Here is a 26,915-nt window from a genome sequence, read left to right on the forward strand (position 1 = left end):
TAAATGAACAGTAGGTGGTAAAAAAATATATATATATAAATTAATTAAATAATTATATATATATATAGTACAGAGAAAAAGTGTACCCCTACAGTTGCTTCATTATTTTTAATAATCCGTAGTCTCTGTAGCCGAGTGGTTAGGAGCCTGAGTACAGTAACACACGCTCTTTGAGTAGACCGGGGTTCAAGCCCCTGACTGCTGAATACGGTCGATCTGCCAACCCGCACTGGACCAGCATGGCAGATTACGGTCCATTTCCCTCAGCATGAATTGTTGAGGAGGCTTCCATTCTGCAGTGGGTTGATAATGGCTGCAGTTTACCTTTTTATGTACAGGGGCATAAAATCAATCAGTCGCAAGTAGTGCTAAAGGGGGCTTACCATTCATGATCAAAATGATGTGGATTTTTCAGTGCTGCATGATGACTAAAGGTTAATGATTATCTGAAACACTGGTTTATTCCCCCCTTTCCGAAAATTAAGGGATCACCCCTGAGTGTGTAAGAGCACTTGCATGCGTGTGAAGAACTTTAAAGGCGTTCTGGTGCGCTCCAGTCATTCCGAGCCTGTGTATTTCTTATAAATAAAATAGACATTCAAAACAAGCTGTACAAACATACAAGATTCTAATTCATGAATTTATTTTTTCAGCATGTTTTTGTCATTTTTTAATTTGACAATGATTTTAAAGTACAATAAAGCGTGAATTGCCTCTGTATATTAGAAAAATGCAGAACTTAATTTAAAAAAAAAAACAGTGGTTCTTTTAAAAATAATATTGATCTGTTAATACGAATTTCGGTACAATGGAATAATTTATGCAACCTCAAGGTTTCTTTTAACGAGATTCTTCTATACTGAAATTCGGGCCAATTGATAGGTGAGATATTGGCTTCTCTACAAGCTTAATTGACAAGCATGAAAACTATATGAACGAAGTTTTTCAAAAGCTGCTTGTTGTTTATGTTGAATCACAATGCCGCTGTAGCGGATTAGTCAGGCTGTAGGGGACAGCACGCGCTCGAATAATTTCTTGTCATTGGTTTGAGAGGTCTGAGTTCGAACCCCGTCAATGACTGGAAGAAATTTTTAACCCCAAGGGCTCACATCTGGTGAGTATGGACTTGTCACACCCAGAATCCTGAGCTGGATATCATCATTCTTCTCTTTCTCGGTGATTCCCTTCTGCTTCTGACTCACTCAGGGTAACTCAAAATTTTTTTTCGGCTGGTGCGGCAAAAGCCTCAGGCTTCTTTGCACCATATGGCTAATAATAATAATATTATTATTAATTTAGCCTGATGTGGAGACTTATTTTGTAATATATATATATATTTATTTGTTTTAAAGAGGACTGATGTCATAATAACACTATTTAACAGTGTGTAAAAATGTTTTATAAGTACCACGTGTTATTTGTTTTGCGCGCGAAACTTCCTAACGTGTCCCACAATACAATTCTCAAGGCCGTGGCGCATGTGCCTTACGCCCGGTGACTATGTAAAATGGCGGTGGAAACGACGAGGTTCTAAAGTGGTGGAGAAAAAGTTTGGGGAAATGCCCCTGAAATAAAACTTCTAATGTGTAACAGTAATGGCAGAAACCAGAAGGATACCATTCGAAGCAGTGCGAACGCTTTCAAAAGAAAAGAAATCCAGGGAATTGTTATCTACGCATCGCTTCCATCTGACGCTTGATGAATCTAACGACAAAACATGTCCGGAGTTCTCATACAGCGACTTAGTGAAAAGTGCTCTGGTAAGGCAATACGTGTAGTCCGTTGTCGTTGTCTGTATACTAGCCATGTTAGCTGTTCAGGTCCTCTCCAACATGGGAGAAGACCTACTAGCATTAAATAACAGTGTTGTTACGAAATAAAGCCTTTTAGTATTTTTCTGACACGCAGTCTACCTGTTTCTGTAGTGACCCTGTATTTGCGGTATCTCACTGATATGCCTTCTGTATATAACTGCTGTTGGTGATAGTAAAATTTGGTTAATACACACGAATTCTCTGTTTTGTGATCTTAACTGGTGTTGCTGGACACATTTTTGATAGTGTACTTTGTGGAGTTTGGGAGCCATATTTAAGGAACAAAAACGAAAGGTATGTGCAGCGTGACTAAACCGTGATCGCTGTCATCGACGTTTAACTTAGTTGAATTGTTCTGTTTAAAAAAAAAAAAAGTAAATATATTTATATATAAATATAAATTTTATTTTCCTTTATTTAAACAAGAGGAAAAATTGAGATATACATTAGAGGAAGTTTTATTTATATGATAAAACACGTTTAGAGGCGTGCATTTTCTGTATGTAAATTCCATAGAATTTGATGACTCTAGGTACCATACGCAATTCTCAAGCGCTGCTTTATTTTGCTATCAACTTCTGGCCTTCGTTTTTTTTTTATTTTTTTTGAATTTTACATTACGCGCAATTTCGTTTGTAGTGTTCAATTTAAATTTTCTTAGTTATTAGGAAGGCTTATGCCAGATGTATCATTTGGAAGCATTGCTTCAAGTATGACGAGAAGAATTTGGGAAACTGTCTCCCATACCGCTTCTTTCTGAAAACTGGATTTTAGATTTATAGGACTTCTTTTATATATATATATATATATATATATATATATATTATTATTTTTTTTTAAAACATGGGTGGGGGGGAATAAACATACTGAAACAAAATTTTTATATAATATTTCTATATATCATTAAGTAATAAATGTAAAACCCAACTTGGTTAGCATTGCTAAACTTGAAAAATTTATGTAATTTCAGTTTTTTGTTTTATTTACTTAAGCGTTCACCTGTCTCGCCCTAGCTCACCTTTTATAGGACTTGTATGCACGATGCACAAGAAAGATTTTAAAATTCTTGCCGTCCCCCCCCCCCCCCCCCAAAGCTTAAACGCCAAATTAAATGTATAGCAGAAATTTGGGAAGTGCTATTCAAAATTTTAAAGTCGATAAATGTATTTAAACTTAATCAAAGAAATATTAGTATTTTATCATCTTCGTTTGTGTATAATTATTGACAGTGCCAACATTAAAATGTTTTTGAAATAACTGTAACTTTCAATTTCTCCAACCAAAAGGTATTTGGTTGGAGAAATTGAAAGGAAAGACAAGTTGAATTTCCTAGTATACGCAAAACTGACTACCATCTGATGTTTAATTATCCCCCCCCCCCTTCCTTCCTTAAACAGATTCATCCCGAATCTGTTTATTGATTACTCTTTGAAGTTTCTTCTGGATGTTAACACTTTTTTTGAAAACGCGTGTAATTAGTCTACTGTATATCCTTTAATATATTTATTGGATAGACGATGAATTAGACTACCTGATTGAATCATTATCAACTAAAATGTTGTGAAATGCTTAATTAAGCACAGAGAGGAGAGAGTAAATGACAATATGATACTTAAATGGTCCCCCCCCCGTAGCCCGCAGCTTGAAGCGTCTGTCGAATTAGAACGAGCTTCACTTTTGTCGTCAATGTATCGCGTCTCTCTTTCTTAGCGTGTGTAAGGGTTAACATAACTACCGCGTATCGTGATGATTGTGGTATTTGTCAACGACCTTAAAAGGTTTTTAGGGGCGTATGCTGTTTGGAAGAGTCAATTGGCTGAAGGTAGGGATACGTTTTGGGAGGGGCTGTTTTATTGGAGGCACTCGACAGACTTGGTTTGCGCTGAATCTCAGCGGTGAAGGCCTGTTGTATAATGAAATAACCCAAAATGTAACTTTGAAGCTTTTAATTTATAATTTTAACACATGATCGTGAAATAGTTTTTTTTTTTTTAAATTTACACCCATATTGAACTGAACCGTCACATTTTAAAGAGATGAGTGCTGTATTAAACGAAATGAATTTATCGTCAATGTTTTCTGCTATTAAATAAAGTGGATTACTTAGTGTGAAGGAATATTTTGCTGTTGTACCGAACGGCACATACGAATGATTACATAATGACAAATATACTAAGAAATACAGAAATCATTTTGAGTACTGTTTATTAATTTCTTTTACACAGTGTTGACAGTTTGTTGTACACTCTTGAACTGTGGGTGTTTGCGCTCCCCTCTCCTACGTTACTTTACACTTTAGCAATAGACTTTAAATTTCAGCATTTTTAATTTTTTTTTGTTTATTGACATTGATTCTGGCTTATGCTGTATTGTTTTATCAGCATTTTAAGCGAACATAAATCGTTTTTCATTATCCTATACATTAATGAGCTAGATATTTTTTAAGGCTTTCACTCGTATTTTATATATAAAGAACTTTTAAATAAGTGCCAGTGCACTACGAATACGCTTTGAATAAATTACACCCATAAAACAAGATCAAGTACATTGAATTGTCCGGGAAAGGTAGTTAATTTTCGAAAGTACCAAACCAAATTTTAAATTCAGTTTTCTTGAATAACATTAACATTTTAGTTAATTGAGAGTTAGGTTAAAAAGTGTCAAGGGGTAAGAGGTATACTTGTGTACTCCCGGAATGCAAAAGCTTCCAGCTACATTTGGAAATTTAGCTGGTAGTCCTAATTTAGTAGTGTTTGTTAGTGAAGCAAAAAAAAAAAATAAGATGAAGTACTTTCCGAATTAACTCAGAAGAAAGGATGAAATTTCATTTTTAGTTTACGTGCAGATTTGAAGCCCTCAAAATGTCTGTTGTCCACAAATGAATCGATTCCCACACGATTTTCTTGAAAATTTATATTTAACTCCTAGACTTGTTGAGCGATTTCAAATTTAATTTAAAATCATGCACGTAGGAAACAGACACCATCAAAATTTATAACTTGGGTTATTTATGTTAAAAAAAAAATCATCAAATTCCATAATGCATCAATTTATGCTCTAAAGTAATTAAAATATTCTATGAAACTGGAATTTGATGAATAATATAATGCATACATTGCCACACTTGTTAAGAGTATTTGCAAGTGGCAACATAAAATAAATTTTTACCTGATGAATGTTCCAAAATGCATTTTCTTGCTTCACTTTTGCCTGACTCTTGAACTTACTCTTTGCAGACAATGCCTCAATTAAAAGCCTATGAAATGAAAAACTATGCTATGCAGCTTATTTGTTAAATGCACATAAATCTAACTAAGTTTAAAAAGAATATTTTATATGCTACATAATATTTGTGTGCTTTGAAGCTAACACATGTACACAATGCCATACTTAAGTAGAGCTGTTTCAGGTTTTTTTTTTTGGAAGGTACAAACTTGTTTCAAAGGCTTTATTACTAACTTGGTGTTATTTGCCAAACTACCTCCAGTATATATTTCTCTTATATTTATAGAAAAGCTTTTTATATAAATATCAGTTTTTTAAAGTAAAGTTAAAAGAATATATTCATATAGAAAACTTCCTTGAATAACTAAGAAAAAGGCCCCCCCCACTTTTTTTTTTATTATTTCAAAGCTGATAATTACAATCCAGTTTCATGATAATATTACTTTGTGAATCATAAGAAATAATTTTTTAAATACAAATGTTATTTTTATTATTACTATTATTTTTTTTACTGCAAGCATGGTCCTGCTACTGTAGTCTAGTACATTTGCACTAGTGTTACCAACTTCAGCCATAGTTATACTTCCAAATGTGAATGGCCTGTAGGATTTCTCTATATTTTCCATGGTTGAACTAGCATTTTCTCTAAAATCATTTTTCTGTCAATGAATTATTATTATTAAATCTAATATACAGTGCAGATATGTGCCCAGTTACAACAAGATATGTGCCAAGTGTACAACAGAGAAGTATGCAGTACATGCCTTACAGATACATAAGATTATTAGCATTAACTTATCATTATATAAAGACCTAATTTATCATTTAGTTATTAAATAATAACTTATTATTTTAGCACCATTTTGTATCCTTTCCATAAGACTAGGAAAAGGATGTGAAATGTTAATACATTGCTTTCACTTAATCCCATATCATGAAAAAAATCACAAGAAACAGCTTATATGCCATCAACCAGATAACCTGTTCCAGATAGCACTGTGAAACATTTTCCTATCCGAAAAAAAAAAATCCAACTCATGCTGGTTTATAAGTGTCTATGGACTTATAGAAACATAAGATAGATAATTTCAAAGATCCTTGGTTCTCTGCTTTTTTAAGGGCCTCTATAAACCTGACCTTTATAAGTGTCATAGGCACTTATAAAGGTCAGGTTTAGTTATAAACCAGGGCCAGTAGTTTATAACTGCTGTTGGTGCATGAAAGTTAAGATGGCATAGGAGATCCTGGCAAAGTTGATCCAGGGAAAATATCATACAGCACTTTAAGGGGCTTTATCATGCAGGACAGTTCATTATGCTTCCAAAGATAGCAGCTTGAAGTAGGAGCATGGTTTAGGATAAACAATTTGGTGGTAGAACGTAGGATTGCATCTAGTAAGATAGTGGATAAATTTCATTTGCAATGAGTTTGTTTTCTGTATACAAGTTGTACATCATATACGGATTCCATGTCAGGGCGGTAACAATGTGGCAACTGAAGTTTAACCTTGACAAATGTAAAGTACTGCATATGGGTAGAAGTAACCCCAGAGAAACATACCAACTGTGTGGTACTACACTTCAGGTGGTAGAAAATGAAAAAGACTTGGGAGTAATTGTGCAGTCAGATATGAAGTTTTCTGAGCAATGCAGACAGGCTGCCAGGGCAGGTCATGGGGTTTTGTCATTGATATATAGGAATTTTTCTAAGAGGTGATTGTCCCTCTGTATAAGGCAATGGTCAGGCCATGCGTTGAGGACTGCGTACAGGTCTGGAGGCCTCATTTTACGAAGGATGTAGATTTGCTTGAGCATGTACAGAGAAGGGCAACAAGTTTGGTGAGGGGAATGAAGGGATTTTCTTACCAAGAGAGGCTTAAGTTCTGCAAATTGCAGTGGCTGGAGGATAGGCACCTGCGCGGTGATCTGCTTAAGGTGTATAAGGCCTTGAATGGGTTGAGCACGCTGAATTCTGATGGGATCCTTTCACTTGTTCAGATTACGAATCTGAGGGGGGGGCATAAATTCAAATTAAGAAAAGACAGATGTAGAATAGATGTGTGGAAATTTGCCTTTAGCCAGCGGGTGGTTAATTGCTGGAACAAACTTCCATCTGTTGTAGTGGAAGTTGATAGGTTAAATAAATTTAAGGAGGAACTGGACAGACATTTGGAGGGAATGGTGTTTTTTTTTTTTTTTTTTTATTTTGGATGATGCTGCATAAGCTCATACACTCGTTTTCTTGCATCACATGCCACGACTACTACTACATTACTTCAACTTAATGTATGATTGATTGATAGCTTTGTAATTGCTTATCTTCTCATTTATATACTGTTATTTTTACATCTATCAACTCGTCTGTTATGTTCTTTAAAAATTTGTTTAAATATTTCTGTTAATTTTATAATTGCAGTAACTGTTTTTCTCCACATTTTTAATAAGTTATTTTATCTGTACCTGCACTTTCTTATTTTTTAATTTTTATATTATTTCTTTCCCATCTCTTCACATGCTAACAGTAAGTATACTACCTACAATAAGTATAAACCATTTTGCAATCAAGTTAATGGGAATGGTTAGGGATGCTGTGGCAGATTACTAGAAGTGTTTTGCTAAAACCACAAAGAAAAGTAACAATGATTTCCTAACTTATGTTGACACTAGCAGAAAAGGGATAAACCACATTGGTCTTTCCAGATATGAATGGCATAACTGTTGGTGATCCTGTTCAGGTTTTTGAGAAACTGAATAAATATTTTGCATTGTTCACACATTTTTCTCTAGTTTTTAGATATGGGTATACCAGAAGGATATCTAAGTGGGGGTTAAATGATTTTATGAAAATTGGAAAGAATATGGAAGAGTAATTGTTAAAGCTAATAAGGCATATGGGGCTGATAGAATCTTTCTAGCTATATTAAAAGAAGTAGGAAAGGAGGTAAGCAAACACTTATTCATAATTATAAATTTATATTTATTCTTATTTACATATGCATGTAAATTGGAATAAAGTTTAAGTTTACATTGACTATTTATATATGGAATTAATGGCCGCCATGATTATCTGGGTGCTACTGTACACAAGGCTGTGCAGTTTTCACGGGAGCATACAGGCTTTTACTTACAGCCTCCTTGCATGCTAACCATGGACCACACTGGGATTCAGGAGATGTCCATACTTACTTTGTTTGTATAGTTGCTCTTTATACTTGTAAAATATTAAAACAAATTGTGCAAATATTATTCTCACAAAGAAAGATCAAAGGGCAAAGTGAATAATTAGTTCTGCTTGACTTCTGCCAGGGGAAAGTAAAGTAATGCAGGATCATTTTGAGAGGAATGCATTTCTTCCACAGTCACAACAGAGGTAATTTATTAATTGGTTGGTTAATTATCAGCCTGAATCTGTCGGCTGATACACTGATACAACTTTGTGCCTAATCACCTGCACAAAATTAAAATGGGTATTAAATATTAAAATGCTGTTGAATAATGTTCGAAAACTTGAAATGATGACAAAAAAAAAAAAAATCATGGAGGGAATCGGCACTATTAAAGGATTATTAAGTAATAGGTACCCAAGTAATTTAATTGACAAGACCCATAGAAAAATAGTTTAACAACATAAAAACAATAGCACGGTGCACAATATGAATTTCAAAAGAGTGGTAATAAATCTGCACATAAATGGTTGGTGAAAAAAAAAGAATCTGTAACAAGTTTGGGCTTGAAGTAATCTTTAATCTGGTTAATTAGGTTGGGTGGCTGGTTCAAAAATATGACACTAGAGTAAAATAGAAGACATATATATTATACAAAAAAATGTGTGGCAAAATCTATATAGGTAAGAAAATTTCAAACATGGATAGATGAATGCAACAAAGACATAGCCAAAGCAAACACTAAAGGATCAGAATTGGCAGAACATGTGTTGGAATGAATTCAAGCATATAGTGATAAGAACTTTGTGGTAATGGAGTGGGGAGGGAAAAGGCTGAAAAAAAAAGCAAATCAAATCTTTTGTATTAAGAAACTTAGCCAGGTTGCTTTAAACAGAAACAAGGGGAGAAATGAAGGGGAACTGTGCAATGGGCTTTGAAACGATAAAATAAAGTAGAGACCAATGGAGTACAATGGTAGAGGGTTGTTGAGAAATGAAGTTCAGTGAGACCACTAATAGTCACTGAATTGGAGATATCTCATATGATATGACAAGCAGTTAGAGAAATTTTGTATTCCTTATTCTGACTCATTTTGCATGTGAACAAGAACCCTAGTAAAGGATTTTGTAATGTAATGTTCATTTATTAAAATTATTTATCATGGTATGTGAATAGTATTATGTATTATTGTATATTTGAAATTGGTTGTTCATTAAGTTACTAAAATTTTGGTAAATATTTCAATGATAAAGACATAATTTTGGCATTTGTGGAATCAGTTGATCATATTTCTTTAGAATATTCAACTTTTGCTCTAGAGGTAAGATTTTCCTTTTTTTGTTGGCCAGTGTTGCGGAGGCTGTAGGCAAATGAAGTGTAATCTCCCTCCCCCCCACATAATTGATATATAAGCTTGTTTCCTTGCATCATTTTGCTGCTGTTGTTATTAATAGTTTGATGAGAATAGTCTTGATTTTTGCCTACTCCATCTGTTCATTATACTCATCACGTTCATTTGTCCTATACTCCACTGCTTATGTCCTACCAGCTTTATTCACTATGACACTATCAACCATTGTATATTGGGTGTACTGTTTTGGAATTTGTACCTATTTAAGCAGTTCCAACATAACATAGTCTGTCATGTCTGCACACCTTGTGCTCATTGGTTTTAATGGGTGATGAGAGGAGTAACAAGATTGGTGAGGGGAACAAAGGGGTACTACTTGTACAGAAAGGTTTCAGTTCTATAAATTGCAGCAGCTGAGTTGTCACAAAGGAGGTTAGACAAGAAAGGGCAAATTTCAAGAAATCTTTGGCAAAGGATGCAAAGAAAAATAGCAAAGACTTATTTATTTTTTTTATGTAAACACTAGAAGAAAGTGGATGAATCAAATTGGTCCACTTGATATCAAGGCACCTCCATAGCCAGGTGGGCAGGAGCAGCAGTGCATAGCACATGCTTCTTGATTAGACCGGGGTTCGAGCCCGTGACCACTAAATACGGAGGATGCGGAAAGGTCAGGGAATGACCATCGCATATCCCCGGAGCAATATGGCCTTAGTTGCTAATGCTCCTAAAAAAACCAAATAACTAATTATAATAATAACTTGATATCAATGGTTCAGCTGTTGATGATCCTGCTCAGGATGGTGACAAACTGAATTGAGTATTTTCATCTACATTCACACATGAGGAATTCTTTAGGGAGGTGGAGGCCAGAAGTTTATCATACTCTAACAGGGACCATATTGTTTTTATAACAACTGAGAGGAAAGTGGAAGAGAAATTATTGTGGTGGATGGGATCTATCCAACTATATTAAGGGAGGCAGCAAAGGAAGTAAGCAAACCTGTAGCCATAATTATGAAAGCATCCTTGGATTCAGGGGAGGTCCCCGCTGACTGGAGATGTGGGAATGTATCCCCAATTCAGCGGTATCAAGGCCTGATACTAGTGATACAGACCTGTTAGTTTAATTTCTGTTCCAGGGAAAATAATGGAGCCATGCAGGATCATCTAGACAAGACTGCAGTTATATTTCAGACATAGCATGATTTTGTTAAGGGGAAATCTTGTCTGACAAATTTGATAGGATACTATGATGTAGTCACAAAAGAATTGGATGCAAAAAATAATTTTGATATATATCATATACTTAGATTTTAGGAAAGCTTTTAATACTGCTGCGCATGAAAGACTGCTAGTGTATTGGAGTAGTGTGGCATTAAGGGCAAGTTGCTACTATGGATAAAGGGATGGTTGAGTGGGAGAAGGCAGAGTGGTATTCAATGGACACTGCTCTTCATGAACTGATGTTATTAGTGGAGTCTCCCAGAGTTTGGTATTGGGCTTATTGTTGTTTTCTATATTTATCAATGATATTGATGAAGGCATGTCAGGCTTAATTTCCATGTTTGCAGATGGTACAGGGTTGGCAGGATGGTTAATGATGGTATGCCACTGCAACAGGATCTAGAAATGTTTGGTAGAAAATTGGCAACTGAATTTTTATATTGACAATTGCGAAGTATTGCATATGGGTAGCAGTAACCCAAGAGTAAATACCAACTGTGTGGTTCTATACTCAGGGTATTGGAAAAAAAAAAAAAAACTGGGGGAAATTGTGCAGTGCAGATAGGCTGCCATGCCAGCTCATGGGGTTTTGTCAATGATATAGAGGAATTTTGCTAGTAGGGGTAAGAAGGTGATTATCCCATTGCATTGTATAAGGCAATGGTCAGGCCACATCTTGAGTACTGTATATATCTGGAAGCCTCATTTTAGGAAAGGTTTAGAGCTGCTGGAACAAGCACAGAGAAGGGCAATGAAGACTGGTGAGAGTAACAAAGGGCTGCTCTTACCAAGAATGACTTCAGTTCTGCAAATTGCAGTGTTTGGAGATTTGACACTTCTGAAGTGGTCTGATTGAGGTGTTTAAGGCTTGGAATGAATTGAGCAAGCTTGATGCTAATGAGATTAGCATTAAAAGAGGCATATGATGTGAGAAAGCAAGCTTGTACAGCATTAGCCAAAAAAGAAATACACTTCCCATTTCACCCATCCATTCACTCCAAACATTTGTCCACTTGTTCCTTGTATTTATTTAAGCTATCACCTTCCACAATGATAGATGGCAGTTTGTTCCACCAATCAACTATCCGCTGGCTAAAGGCAAATTTCTGCACATCTATTCAACAACTTTCTTTCCTCAATTTCAGTTTATGCTCTACTGGGTTTGTAATCTGAGCAAGAGGAAGAATCCCATCACCATATTGAGCCCACTCAATCCATTCAAGGCCTTTTACACCTCAATCAGATCACCTCGCAGGTGCGTAGTCTCCAGACACTGCAGTTTGAAGAACTTAAGCCTTTCTATGTAAGCGCACCCCTTTGTTCCCCTCACCAGGCTTGTTGCCCTTCTCTGTACTCGTTCTAGCAACTCTACATCCTTCCTAAAATGAGACTTCCAGACCTGTACACGCTACTCAAGGTGTGGTCTGACCATTGCCTTATACAAGGGGATAATTCCCTCCTTATCCCTGCTAGCAAAATTCCTGTATATCATTGATGTGACCCCATGGCCTGCTCTGGCAGCCTATCTGTACTGCTTAGAAAACTTCTTATCTGACTGCACAATTACCCCCAGATCTCATTCATTCTCCACTACCCTGAGTGTAACACCACATGGTTGGTACATTTCTCTGGAGTTACTTTGCATTTGTCAATGTTCAGTTGCCTGTTCTCAGCCCATCTGCCCAACTTTTCTTAGATCCTGTTGCAGTAGCATACTGTCGTTAACAACCCTGTCAAACTTTGTATCATCTGCAAACTTCGACATTAATCTTGATATACCTTCATCAATATCATTGATAAATATACAAAACAACAGTGGGCCCAACACAAAATCCTGTGGGACTCCACTAATAACATTCGTCCACGAAGAGCAGTGTCCATATATTATCGCTCTCTGTCTTCTCCCACTCAACCATCCTTTTATCCATTGTAAAAACTTGCCCTTAATGCCATACTGCTCCAATTTGTACAGTAGCCTCCCATGTGCAACAGTATCAAAAGCTTTCTTGAAATCCAAGTAATACTCCCAAGGGCTCACATCTGGTGAGTATGGGCTTGGCACACCCAGGGTCTTGAGCTGGATATCATCATTTTTCTCTTTCTTGGTGATTCCTTTCTACTTCTCTCTCTTTCAGGGTAATAGGGAAAATTTTTTTTTTTTTTTTTGGCTGGTGCAGCATAAACCTCAGGCTTCCTTGCACCATATGGCTATTAATAATAATAATATCAAAATTATTTTTTGCATCCAGTTACTGTGTGACCATGTCTTAGTATCCAATTAAATTGGTCAGATTAGACTTTGCATTAACAAACCCATGCTTTGTCTGAATTATTACTGCAGTTTTGTCTAGATGATTCTGCAATGTTTCTTTAACCAGTGATTCCATTATTTTTCCTGGAACGGAAGTTAAACTAACAGGTCTGTAATTACTCATGTCATCTTTAGATCCCCCCCCCCCCTTTTGTGAATTGGAGATACATTGCACATCTCCAGTCCACGGAGGACCTCCCCTGAGTCCATTGATGCTCTCATAATTATGGCTAAGGGTTTGCTTAATTCCTTTGCCGCCACCTTTTAATATAACTGGATAGATGCCATCCACCCCAGGTGCCTTTATGTTTAACTTCAACAATTTCTCCTTCACTTTGCTCTCAGTTATTACAAAATCATTTAACTCCCTGTTACAGTTTGATAAATTTATGGCCTTCCCTCCCTGAATAACTCTGGATGTGTGAATGTAAATGATTCCTCTTGTTGAGATTACACAGTTGACGGAGCATAAATTCAAATTGAGGAAAGACAGATGCAGAATAGATGTGTGGAAATTAGCCTTTAGCCAGCAAATTTTTTTTTTTTTTTTGTGCTGATGATGTTTGAACTTGTTTTCTTGCATCATATGCCATACTAATGCTAATTTGGAGTCTAGGCACCAGTGAAGATATCTGATTAGGTGTTCAAGCCTTTGAATGGATTGAGTAAGCAAAATGTTGTTGCATCCTTATGACACCTTAGCTGAGTGGTCAGGAGCCGGAGTGCAGTAGTGCATGCTCTGAGTGGACAGAGGTTCAAGCTGCTGACTTCTAAATACAGTCGATCTGCCAACCCATACTCGACTAGCGTGGAAGATTATGATCTGTTTCCCCCAACATGAATTGTTTATGAGGCTTCCGTTCTTCAGTGGATTGATAATGGCTGCATTTTACTCTTGGCCACAACACACATGGGTGATGGGTATAAATTTAAATTGAGAAAAGATAGTTGTTGGACAGATATGAAGAAATTTGCTTTTGGCCAGTGGATTGCTGACTGTTGGAATGCAATCTGTCTGTTGTTATGGATGTAGGTAGTTCGAATAAATTTAAGGTAGAACTAGACAAATAAGGATGGACGGTGATGTGGGAAGGGCTTTTTTTTTTTTTTTTTTGTTAATGCTGTATAAGCTTGCATCATTTGTCATTACTATTACTACTGATAATTTTGAATATGCTATATCAAATTTGCACTATGCATATTATATTCCTAGTATGTCAGCATTAGATGAGTAATACAAATAACCCTTGTATAACATGGGAATTAGGTTGGTTAATTTTCCTATAAAATCTTGTGTAGTGCGAAACAATGTTTATACGCAATTAAGAAACAGTACAAAAAGAAGGGTTATGTCCCAAAAGCTAACAAAACTACACCATTTTTATTAAAAATAGTAATAACCGAACAAATTTATAACAAACTGTGATACCTATATGTCAGATAATGTACATTTAATTTTCTTTCTCTTCATTGCTGCTAAGCACAATCAAATGAGAACGTTTTCTCTGTTGCAGAATATCTTCACCTTCTGAACTTTCTTCTGCAGCATCTAGATTTTGTTTATCGTCTGTTCTCTTTAAAAAAAAAAAAATCGGTAACCTGGATTTGTTTGCTTTTGCTTGATAGAGCTATGTAAATATCATGGTATGGAGCTAAGCATTTTTGAAGCTCCCTTTTGAACTTTATTCTCCTTTCAGTCGAAGGATCTGCATTCAAAAAATAAGATTCTAATTGCTTGGCTAAGTTTATGCCTTCCCATATGCTTTTTAGGGTAAAATTTGTAACTTCAGAATTTTCATCTGTGTTATCATCCTTGGAATTGATTTGGTATACCTTCTATGCCATTTTCACCAAATCCACTCTGCTAGCCTCTTTTTTTTATCATTAATTCTTGAACGTGTTCAGTAGTCATATCATCAAAACATTTCCCTCCTACCGACTCCACTGTCGCACAGATTTTGTTTTCTGCTGGTTCGATCATGTTTCCTGAATGAACTGACTCTGGCTATACATTTTTTCCAACACACATTTAATATTGACAGTTTACTTCTTTGAGCTATCAAGCTATGATTCTGATATGGTCCACAATTGAAAATGTTTGCATGCCTCCACTTCAATAGATTCAGAATCAATTTTTTCTCAAAGCTGTTAAAACTATTTTCTGATGTTATGAGTTTTAAAGGTAGATATAATGCCTTGATCTGAATTAAAGAAGTTACATTAGGTGGTTGGAACATTACTTCAATGTTTAGATGACTTAACTCTTTTGGATAGTCTGGTGTGTTATCCAGTAGTAATAAAACTTTGAAATCTAGAATTTTCTGCTTTAAATAGTTTTCCACACTTGGTACAAAGCAATTTAGAAACAATTCTTTAGATAAATCAGCAGTTACCCAAGCTTTATTTGCTTTTCAGTATACTGGTAACATGTTTTCTATGAGTTGTAACATTTTTTTTTTTTATATTTTCACTTATTGTATAAAATAAATAAATAATATAGTTAGGATTGAATTTATTAAAAATTTATTGAAAAGTTTTATAAAAAACAATTCTATAATGTAAATATCAATATAATTAATTTTAAATAGATAGCTTTCTTGCTTTTTTGTTTGCAAATTCTGCTATTATTTCACTATAGTCTAAAGATTGACAAATTTCACTTTCAATTGAAATGACCGATAGGTCTACCAATCTTTCTTGAGTCATTGTAGACCTCAGAACTGATTTTATTAATTTTAACTTAGAAAAACTACGCTCACCAGAAGCTACTGTCATAGGAATGTTCAATAGAATTCGTAGAGCGATAGAGGTATTTGGCAGTACCTCATTCAATCTATTGTTATGTATGTATTTCAGTACCTCTAAAGGTGATAATTATGAAGGTAAAACATTTGACAGAGCCCTAAGCTCAGTAAGAAGATTTTGGCCATCCAAGTCACTATCAGCTCCGTTTTCTGGATCAGATAGAAACAATTGCAAATGATTACAAAACTTTTTAGCAGTTCTTCATCGCTTAAAACTTTTAAACTATGAATATCAAATAAAAATCCGAATGTTTCTTTAAATTTTTCCAGCTCTTGAAATCGTTCAGTAATTGACATTATTGCTTGATCTAACAGTACATTAAAGAATTCTACCTGAAACCGTTTTTTAGGATCGCAGATTATTTCATCTTCTGCCTCAAAAGAGAATTGCTTTTTGATCCATCTACATCGGACTGATTCGGCAGAAGGGAAAACAGCTTCTTCAGGAGACATTTATAATTCATTAGCTAATTGTTTGGTGGCTATTCTCTGTGAAGTTTGAAACCTATTTTCCTTATAAAATATTAAAAATTTTTTGTCCTTTCCAAAAGTACCAACATTGTCTCTAATTGTACATGCTCCTCTTGAAAAACTTTGCTCACAAGATTCACCTGAGTTAGAATATCATACCAAATGCATAGCATCACGAGAAATTTAAAACTTAAGTTCTCTTGCCAGGGAAAGAGCTTCTGTTCGGCATTTGAAATTGACGGTTGTTTCAGAAACATCAATTAGTGCGTCATAAATGTCACCTATTTGGAATCTAAGAGCTTTGACACTTTCAACCCTGCATTCCCATCTTGTTTCTGATAGTTCCTTGATTGTAAGATGTTTTACATGTACCTTTAAAATATTCCATCTTTGTGTAGATGCGGAAAATAATAGGTAGATTTGTTGCATAACACCAAATAATGACTTCGCAGAATTTGATGACCCAGCCATGCCACATAAAATCAAATTCAAATTGTGGCATCCACATGAAACATAAAATGCCCTCTGATTGATTTTTCTTACTCTTGCTTTTACCCCTTTGTTACAACTTTTCATATTAGAACCATTATCATAAGCTTGACCGCGGCAATCGGAAATTGGTAAACCTATAGTTTTTTTTCTTTTCCAAGAAAACTTCTGTTAAGACAGATCCTGTTGTCTCATTAACAGTTAAAAATCCTACAAACTGTTCAACGATTTGTACAGATTTCCCAATTAAACGTTGTTCTTGCTAATTAGATGAATAAATTCATTTTGCATTCTTTTACCTAAGTAATGATCACGAATTTCAGAATTGTTGATTCTCTGAATGTGTTCACCTAAAACAGGATCAAACTTTGCAACTAATTCCACCAGTCACAAAAAATTCCCTTTGTTATGAGCATGCAGCTTTTCCTCACTACCACGGAAAGCCATTTTTCTGTGCCGGAAACTGTACGATAGCTAAAATACGTTCTAGTACACCATGCCAATGTAATTTTTCTTTCGCGATCGATTTTTGCAATTCCTTATCAAGTGTTTGATTTTTGTTTAAGCGATTTTCAAACTCAGTCCATTTCCTTTGTGACTCTGTGTTTCGTTGAAAATTCATGTTCTCTTATCAGTATAGAAAGGTTCTTCCAGTCCTTAAATCCAATACTTGAAAATTTGTTTTTTGAATCAGAAAAGAACTTGCAACAGAAGCAAAAAACACAGTCAAGATTTTTAGAATAAACCAGCCAACGACGGTCAATTAATTCACCATTTAAAAGTTTCCGAGTGTAGTATGACGAGAAAAGTGCCTATTATTCTCATCCAGAGGAAAATCAAAGTTAATAACCCTATTTGGACCTTTATCAATCACAAAAACTAGTTGACTATTATTCAGAGGTACTGGCCACATACCAATATCACTCCAGTCAAGTACACATGATTTTGATTTTTCAAACTGAGTTTCTGTTAAGGATGTAGATGGAACTAATGTCATTACTGGTGGTTTTGTAAGTGGAGTTGTTTTCAAGCGTTTTTCAAATTGTGAAGCTTCAATGGTGTTTTTTTCGGATCCAATGTCTTCTGTTGTTGCTGGCAAATACTTCAAAATAGCACATTTTTTTGTCTTGAAATCAATGCTTCCTGCAACATTTTTCTATTTCGTTTCTGTGAACCTGATTCAAACTTTCTTCTGCCAATGTAAGACATTTAAGGGTGTGTTACATCAAATCAATTAAAGGAATCCTGCAAAGAAACCATGTTTAATCTAATAAAATTAAAATATACTCTTGTTAAAATTTATATAATAAAAACATTTCATCAAATACCGATGTTTACTTGCAAGAAGTCTTGTTTATAATTATTTTATCCCCATTTTTTATTAAATATTATTGAAATATTTCTTTACTTTTTCTTGCTAATAAACTTAATTTATTTCAAAATCCAGTAAAATTGTTTTAAAACAGGATATTATACGAATATGTTGAATTCCTAACCGTTTTCCTAGCTCATCATTCCTAGATGATTGTATCATCTCGAATTACCAACAGAGCCACATTTATCGTAAGGCACAAGCTGTAGTCCTCACTCTCGACGGGGCCTCACTTTAAAGCGCTCAATAACATCTTTATGAAAAACAGTCTAGTTACCAGTGGCGTAACTATCGTTGTGCAGGGGGTGCAATGTACCCGGACCCATGAAAGGGTAGTTACGCCACTGCTAATTACGATTTCGTTTAAGATATATATTCATAGGTATTTAATGAATTAATTTACTAAGAATTTTTATATAAATGTTGACTTTTACTTTCAATAAATTCAAAAATACCTATAATTTTTTTTTAACTGAAATAAATGTCTGAACCAACTGTTTTACATCGTACTGTTTTGAACTGACCTTTTGAGTCTTCATACTGATGTTGCGCTTAAGGCCTCCAAAAGTATAAATGTGGCCCTGATTACCAAAGTACGAAAATTAAACAAAATTTTATAACATAAAATTAGATTCACTTACCAAATACTGCTAATAGGGTGGCTTAGAAAGCGGTCTTTTTAGAAAAGTTGCTGGGAAGAGAAATTTATCGATGACGAAGAACTCTTATAACTGTTACCTTTGTCTGGAGAAAATCTCTTACAATAAACGCAAAATGTTGAGGTAAAAGCTCAATTCAGTTATTTCCGAAGAATTTGAATTTCTTTATGTATTCTTAAACCAGTTATCCAGAGACTGATGTATACAAAATACAAGAAATAGAACTGTTGATGTTACCACAAAGAACAGTAAAATGAGACTGATCATCTGAAACAACCTCCTTTTTTCAAGAAGGGTTTGGAAAATATTCTTAGAAATGTATTTCTGAGAAACTCTTATACAAGCCTTTTGCTACATTGTTTCACACTTTTCAGATGTGTGAAACAAATGTATATGTGGCATCTGGAAACTATTAAATGGACCTATCCTCTTACCCTTCATGCGATGGAAAGGGAAAGGTTCTAAAGAGCCCCCTTAAAGCAATCCGAGATCCTCTCTCTCTCTCTCTCTACCTGCGGTCACCATTTTTGTGAATTTGGAAAGGAGGCAGTAAAACAAATGAAGGAACGCGAGAGAAAAGAAATGTTAGGATTTTTGTAAAAAAGTGTGACAGAGTTAACAGTAATTCATTCATCCATCCGAACACTGTTATTACTTGGTCATCATTATTTAACCCAAGAACTTGCATTTGCCTCTGTGACTGGAGGCCCCCTTGAATTGGAGGCCCTAGGCAGCTGCCTAGCTGGCCTGTGCCTAAGGCCAGGCCTACCTTGCATTGGCATATAAGCAAGTATAGTAGAATGTCGATTATCCGGAAGTCAGTTATCTGGAATAATTCGAGGCTGCTTTTTTTTTTTTTTTTTTTAATTTTAATTAACGGTAGTATAGTAAGCCTTTGTCATAAACAGACAAACAAACCTATCTGCTAAAGAACTATATCTCCCAAAAACAGGCACCACATTATGTTAAACAGCTCTGTATAACTTACTCACATGAATGATATTTTATACAAATTCTCTCCCCTCCAAAATTTACCTCACCTCATCATGAACAAACCTATTTGTTAAAGAACTATATCTCCCAAAACTTCCTAATTCATTTTACAAATACAGATGATCCTCTAATCCCAGTGATGTTAATTGTCATCTACAGTCTTCTCAACCAACCTTTTTTTTCTAACAAAATCCCTACTAATAGTATCCTCTTCCATCATTCCTTTCATTTGTCCTAATTACTTGCTTAATGATTTGCTTATGTATTTTAATGTACAGTAGGATGTTGGTTATTCGGAACGTCAGTTATCCGGAATAATTTGAAAGGTTGATCTTTCTTCTTTTTTTTATTTTTTAATTAACTGTAGTACAGTACGCACTGGTTATAGTGATCACATTTGCAAATTAAATTTTGATTATAATAAGCAAAAGATCGAGATTTTACTAACTGTTTTTAACAGATTGTACAAACAAAAAGCACAATAAACCAAAAACTGCAAATTTTTATTTTTTTATGGTTGTGAATTCTGTGTGACCTTCAGAAATGTGCTTTAGAAACATATCACAAGACTACTGGGTTTTTTCTGAAACCATTAATGAATTTCAGATTAGTTTAGCTCCAGATTCTCTAAGAATATTATTGGCCCGAAACTGCGTGATTAATTATTTTTCTAATTTTTTTTTACGCTAAAATGTGAACAAAAAAAAAACCGCGTGGTTTTAACATTACAACAAAAAACAGAAATTATTAATAGAATTAGAAAAGGTGAAAATTTGAGTAATCTCCCAAGAGTTTAATGTGAGGATTTCAACAATTTACGACATCAAGAAAAATTCAAAAGCTATAACAGAACTTGTGTCGATTATGGATAGTGAAGGAGGATCTAAAAGGAAAAATGCCACTTTAGAGAGGGCACTCAATTTATTTTTTTGTTTTCTTCAGAGCGAAGTTTAGGTGAACCAGTGTCTGATCCAATGTTGTGTGAAAAAGCATTGGATTTTAATAGAAAATAAATAGGTAATGAAGATTTTAAGGCAAGCACAAGTTGGCTGAAATATAGCATCAGCCAAAACTGAGGCACGATAGCATTAGCAAAGGCACATGATGCAAGAAAGCAAGCTTATATAGCATCAGCCAAGAAAAAAAAAAAAAAAAAAAAAACCCTTATTTCACCCATTCACTCGCTCCAAATGTTTTCAAGTTCTGCCTTGAATCTATTTTAAGCTATCAACCTCTACAATGACAGATGGAAGTTTGTTCCAGCAATCAACCACTCGCTGGCTAAAGGCAAATTTCCGCACATCTATCCTACAACCATCTTTCCTCAATTTGAATTTATGCCCTCTCAGGCGATTATTCTGATCAAGAGGAAGAATCCCAACTGCATTGAGCATGCTCAAACCATTCAATGCTTTATACACCTCAATCAGGTCACCTCGCAGGTGCCTGGTCTCCAGACACTGTAATTTGGAAAACTTAAGCCTTTCTTCGTAAGAAGAACCCTTTGTTCCATTCACTAATCTTGTTGCCCTTCTCTGTACTTGTTCCAATAGCTCTACATCCTTCTTAAAATGAGGCCTCCAGACCTGTATACAGTACTCAAGGTTTGGCCTGACCATTGCCTTATACAAGGGAATAATCACCTCATCTCTGCTAGAAAAATTCCTGTATATCATTGACAAGACACCATGAGCTACTCTTGCAGACAGTCTGCACTGCTCAGAAAACTTCATATCTGCCTGCACAATTACCCCTAGGTCCTTTTCATTCTCTACCACTGTCAGTGTGGTACCACAGAGTTGATACGTAACTCTGGGATTACTGCTTCCCATATGTAGTACTTTACATTTGTCAATGTTAAACTTCAGTGTTGGGTCCATTGTTGTTTTCTGTATTTATAAATGATATTGATGATGGTATAGCAGGCTTAATGTCCAAGTTTGCAGATGATACGAAGGTTGGCAGGGTTGTTAATGACAGTACACTGCTGCTGCAATAGGATCCAACAATGGACTCAACACTGAACCCTGAGGGACTCCACTAATAACATTAGTCCACGAAGAGCAGTGTCCATTGATTACCACTCTGTCTTTTCCCACTCAACCATCCCTTTATCTATAGCAGAAATTTGCACCCAATGCCATACTCCTCCAATTTGTACAGTAGCCTTTGTGCAACAGTATCAAAAGCCTTCCTGAGATCCAAATATGATATCAAAGTTTTTCTTTGCATCCAGTTCCTTTGTGACTACATCATAGTATCCAATCAAATTAATCAGACAAGTCTTACCCTTTCATAAACCCATGCTGTGTCCGAGCTATAACTGAAGTCTTGTCTAGAGAATCCCGCAATTCTTCTTTAATCAGTGCCTCCATTAATTTCCCTGGAACAGAAGTTAAACTAATAGGTCTGCAATTACCTGTCTCCCTTTGAATATGGATAACGGAAGTGCGTCATCCACATTTTTTTGCAAATTTTCGCTATCTTTGTTTACATGGTCACAGTACCTGAATATCTGAATGACACTGACGTTTTGAACAGTTTTAAAGAAAAGAAAAATATCAAATTTAAGAACTAGTGACAATACCGATGACGAGAGAAGGAAAACGAGGACAACGAAGGTATTAAACCTTCTAAACACTAATGGAGCTAAAAGTTTAAAAATCACATGAGCTATGCGTTATTCGATGCTTATCAAGGAAAACTATTCATTTGGTGAAAATAAGGTTTTCACCAAATGAAAATTTAATTAGAAAATTACAGTTAAATGAAAGAAATACAATTCGTGGATTTCGGGAATACCTAATTGAAAAGATGGTTTTGGAAGAATTGAAACATTTGATGGACGCTCTAGGTACGATACCAATTTCATCGAGTGAATGTAAACGAGGATTTTCACAAATGAATCTGATTGCCAACCCAACCAGAGCTTCGTTGGTTAATACAAAAACAGTTTCTAAAAATTGCAGGCCCACCGCTGACCTGCTTCGATCCAGCAAAATATGTCGATTCATGGCTGCTTCGGAAACGTCATTCAGCAAGAGACACACAAAGAGTAAAAAAAGAAGTTGGCGTAGGGTGTCTGATGAAAATATTCTGCAAAACTGTATTACTTATTATTTTTAGGGTCCTTCGTTAGACTATGGACCCTTATAATGTCACTTGGTCTTCTGTCACAGCATTGTATCTCTGGAACCACTCCACCTATTGACTTGAAATTTTGCATGGGTTTGTACTTAATGTGGGCCAACATAACACCATATTGATCATTGTTGACAAAAATTTGTCTGAGAAATGGGGGTAAAATGTGGGTGGGACATGACATGTCAACAACCTATAGCTTATTATACACTGTTGGAAAGAGCTCAACTAGTAGGTTTAAATTATTATTTTAAAATTAAAAATGGTGGTGCGAGACAGGAAAATTTGAGTAATTTTTGTGTCCCCCCCCCATCTATTTCCGTCACTAATGGAACTAAAAGTTTAAAAATCACATGAGCTAGGTGTTATTCGATGCTTATCAAGGGCAACTATTCCGATTGAAATGTATCATTTACGTTTTGTGTTAAAATTAAAAAACAAATTTTTTATTGCACTTCAATTATTTGTACTAAGTAACTCTCCTTTTGGTGACAAAAAGGTTGCTAAATAGTTAGTTAATAATTCTATAAAGGCCATTTATAAATTTTGCGATGAGAAGTACTTTTTAACAGTTTTTAAAGAAAAACTGTTAAAAAATTTTAACAGTCCCGGCAAGGGGTTACTCAGAGAGCCAGTGTTGAGGCGGCAGTGGTGGTGAGAGGTGTCTGTACAGAGTCTTGCACGGCCCTCACCCGCCAGTAGCTTCTCTCCCAAGACTTTAATCCCTTCTCCAGGAAGAAGTCGGAGTCGCCTCTCCCACGCTTGTCATTCATAACTGGAAAGACTCAAATAGAAATTGTTTTTGTTAGTTCCTCAGTTTCAGGCGAAGCCGGGGTACTAGAAACTTTTTCATTTACCATAAATCTCCATATTTGAGATACTACGCTAACGACCATTCGTGACTACGCACCTTCATCCTGAGTACCCGGCACTAAGTAGTTGACCGATTTATTTACTTATTTTTTTTTATATACTTAAATAATAAATTTATGCTTAATAAACTGTGTTACTATACTAAATTTGTTGTTCTTATTCCAAAAAGATTACTATTAAAGTAACAATATCAGGAAAAAAAAAATTTTAGACTTAATTTTCAGTTTTTCCTGATAGCAAAGAATGAGTACCGGCACCTTTTTTTTTTTTTTTTTTACATAAAAAGCACTGCATATATTTATATTAGCATTGTTTGTTGTGGCATATTTAATTTGTAATTGCAAAAACTCTATATGAGATATGGAGTTAAAAGAGAGACTAACAGTATTAATGCTAGTGATGTGGGATCCCACAAGTGTAGACATTTTGTAATAGAAAAGAATGCAGAAATGTAAAGGTGTTTGTCAAGCCAACAAACATGCATGGATTACTTAGGTGAACAGTTTTTCATCTTTTACTGTCTGAAAAAATTGAAAAACTGATCACCTGAGTGATCCATCAGATAAGTTTAAGTAATGAGAGCTTGATTAATACATGTGTACACATTAAAAGTATTTCAAACTCTTATTGCAAATGATTGCATATCCCATCAACTTGTGAAAATTGATTTTTGCATTATGTATATGTTAATTTAAAAAAATACTATTTGCCTTTGACTAAAAGTTTAAACATTAAACTCAAACAAGATTGACATTGTTGTATCTTATGTAAGGTTGCCCTAAGCATTAATTTCTCTCTGCCGTGGTTCTCTGTGATGATATACAAAACTCTGTACAATGGTGAGAAATGAATGTAGTGCTACGTTTGCATAGTGTGTGTGTGTGTGTGTGTGTGTGTGTTGTTTCTGGCCGCTTGGCTACAGGAAAGCAGCAATAACCAGGAAGGCTGCTTCCCAGTACCCATCCATGCTATAAGGAGGGGGGCCCAATTATTAAACTAAATGTAATATTACCAGCACCCATAGGAAGAGGTGCAAGTTGCATGGGTGCAGCAATGTGAAAATCCTGTTTCTAATAAACAGTAAACAAACAAAACAAGATCCACAGTACAAAATATAAGGAAGTTGCTTATTTTATGCTGGATCACTCTTGTCTTAATATTAAGAGTTATTATACAGCCAGTCTTGGTGATATCAGCTTCTAACAAGATATTAGCTACAATGACTAGCTGTATAATAACTCTTAATATTAAGACAAGAGTGATCCAGCATAAAATAAGCAACTTCCTTATATTTTGTATTGTGGACCTTGTTTTTTTTGTTTATTAGAAACAGGATTTTCACATAGAGCTGTAATAGGTACAGAATATTGAATAACTGTCAGCTTCTGTTGTTAGCAGATGAAGAAGTTCCATACCTGAGATTGTACAGTTTTCTTCCAGTGTACAATCAAAATTCCAATGCTGATATATGTTGTTTGTGTGGTTATGTATGAGCAAAAACTTTTCGCAACAGGTAAACACTCCCATGGACTCTGCATATAATTATATTGATCATATAATGACCGATATAATTCCTAAATAATTAAAATTAGGCATGAATAATGAGGGGAAAGTATCCCATCATTATTCATGCCTAATTTTAATGTCATTCATGTGTGTCAACATTTCTCACTGTTTGGCTGCTGCTTATGTTTACTAATAAGATTGGTTTAGAAATTGTTACAAAGTAGTATGTTTAAAATGAATGTCTTTCTTTGCTGCTCAGTTTAGAACTAATCATTCATTATCCTATTTTGAAGGTAACCTAAACCTCCTTATTTTATAAGGTTAAAGTATTTAATAAATCAACATTCTTTATAATGTTCAGTTTATATCATGGCAATGTGCGTCTGACATTAATTTAATATGAATCTGTCCGGTTAGTAAGGACCAATGAGAGATGATGTGTTTATCAGGTTGGCAAACAATTTTTTTTTTTTTTTTTATGTGGAAGACAAAGTTTTTTAGGTTTCAAAAGATTGTTTAGTTGGCTGTTGTTGAAGTGATTTGTATGTATGTTTCCAAGAACATGTAGCATGTTGAAATAAAATTTTATTTTGTCTCTGTTTAGTTCATTTTCCTAATCTAATTGTGAAAAACATGATCATTTCATTAAGGTTAGGTTACCTACATTTGTATAAAGAAAAGATTGTGCAATTCATGATGCATGACATTCGACTGCAATTACAGGGCAACAGCAGTTTATGATTGTGTGGAATGTTATGCTTGAACAAGAGTACTGTCTGTTTAGAAATAGAACTAGTTTGTCGTTGTTTCTTAGTTTAGTCAATTTCCATAACCTAACCGTGTACAACAGTGATTTTATATAAGTATTATTAAATATAACTCGCAAAATGAAGAAGTACACAATCAGGAAGTTTATACAGAAGAAATCAGTGAGAATACAGGGCAGTGGCAGTTTGTGTGTAACATTTTTTTCTCTTAACTTAGAAATAAAAAAAACAAGTTCTTTCTCCCCTTATAACATTCTAAATGATTTCTCTGACTGATATTAAGTTAATATAGGGAGTTTTACAGAACATGTGGCTGCTGAAGTCTGCAGGTAAAAATGTGTTAGCATTAGTTGAGGCATATGATGCAAGAAAGCAAACTTATACACCATCAGCCAAAAAAAAAAAAAAAACCCCTTCCCATTTCACCCATCCAGTCACTCCAAATGTTTGTCTAGTTCAGCCTTAAATTTATTTAAGCTATCCACTTCCACAACAACAGATGGAAGTCTGTTCTAACAATCAACTACCTTCTGGCTAAAGACAAACTTCCACACATCTATTCTACAACTGTTTCCTCAGTTTGAATCTATGCCCCCTCAGGTTCTTAGTCTGAGCAAACGGAAGTATCCCATCAGCATTGAGCCTGCTCAAACCATTCAAGGCCTTACACACCTCAATCAGATTACAGCAGGCCCTCGTTATAACACAGTTCGCTTTATGCTGATTCTCTATAATGCTGTTCTTATATT

The 26,915-nt window shown here is 35.0% G+C and overlaps 1 protein-coding gene across 1 annotated transcript in view; it reads left to right on the plus strand.

Moving 5' to 3' along the window:
- Positions 1–1,595: 1,595 nt before the first annotated feature.
- LOC150085543 (uncharacterized) overlaps positions 1,596–26,915 on the plus strand; it is a 419,624-nt gene continuing 394,304 nt past the window's right edge. The window contains exon 1 of the mRNA XM_090374596.1: positions 1,596–1,760. Within this exon, the coding sequence (XP_090230722.1) occupies positions 1,596–1,760 (165 nt within the window). The remainder of the gene's footprint in view (positions 1,761–26,915) is intronic.

This window comes from Mastigoproctus giganteus, chromosome 5 (assembly GCF_048544385.1).
Source record: "Mastigoproctus giganteus isolate SK-2022 chromosome 5, ASM4854438v1, whole genome shotgun sequence".
NCBI lineage: Eukaryota > Metazoa > Arthropoda > Arachnida > Uropygi > Thelyphonidae > Mastigoproctus > Mastigoproctus giganteus.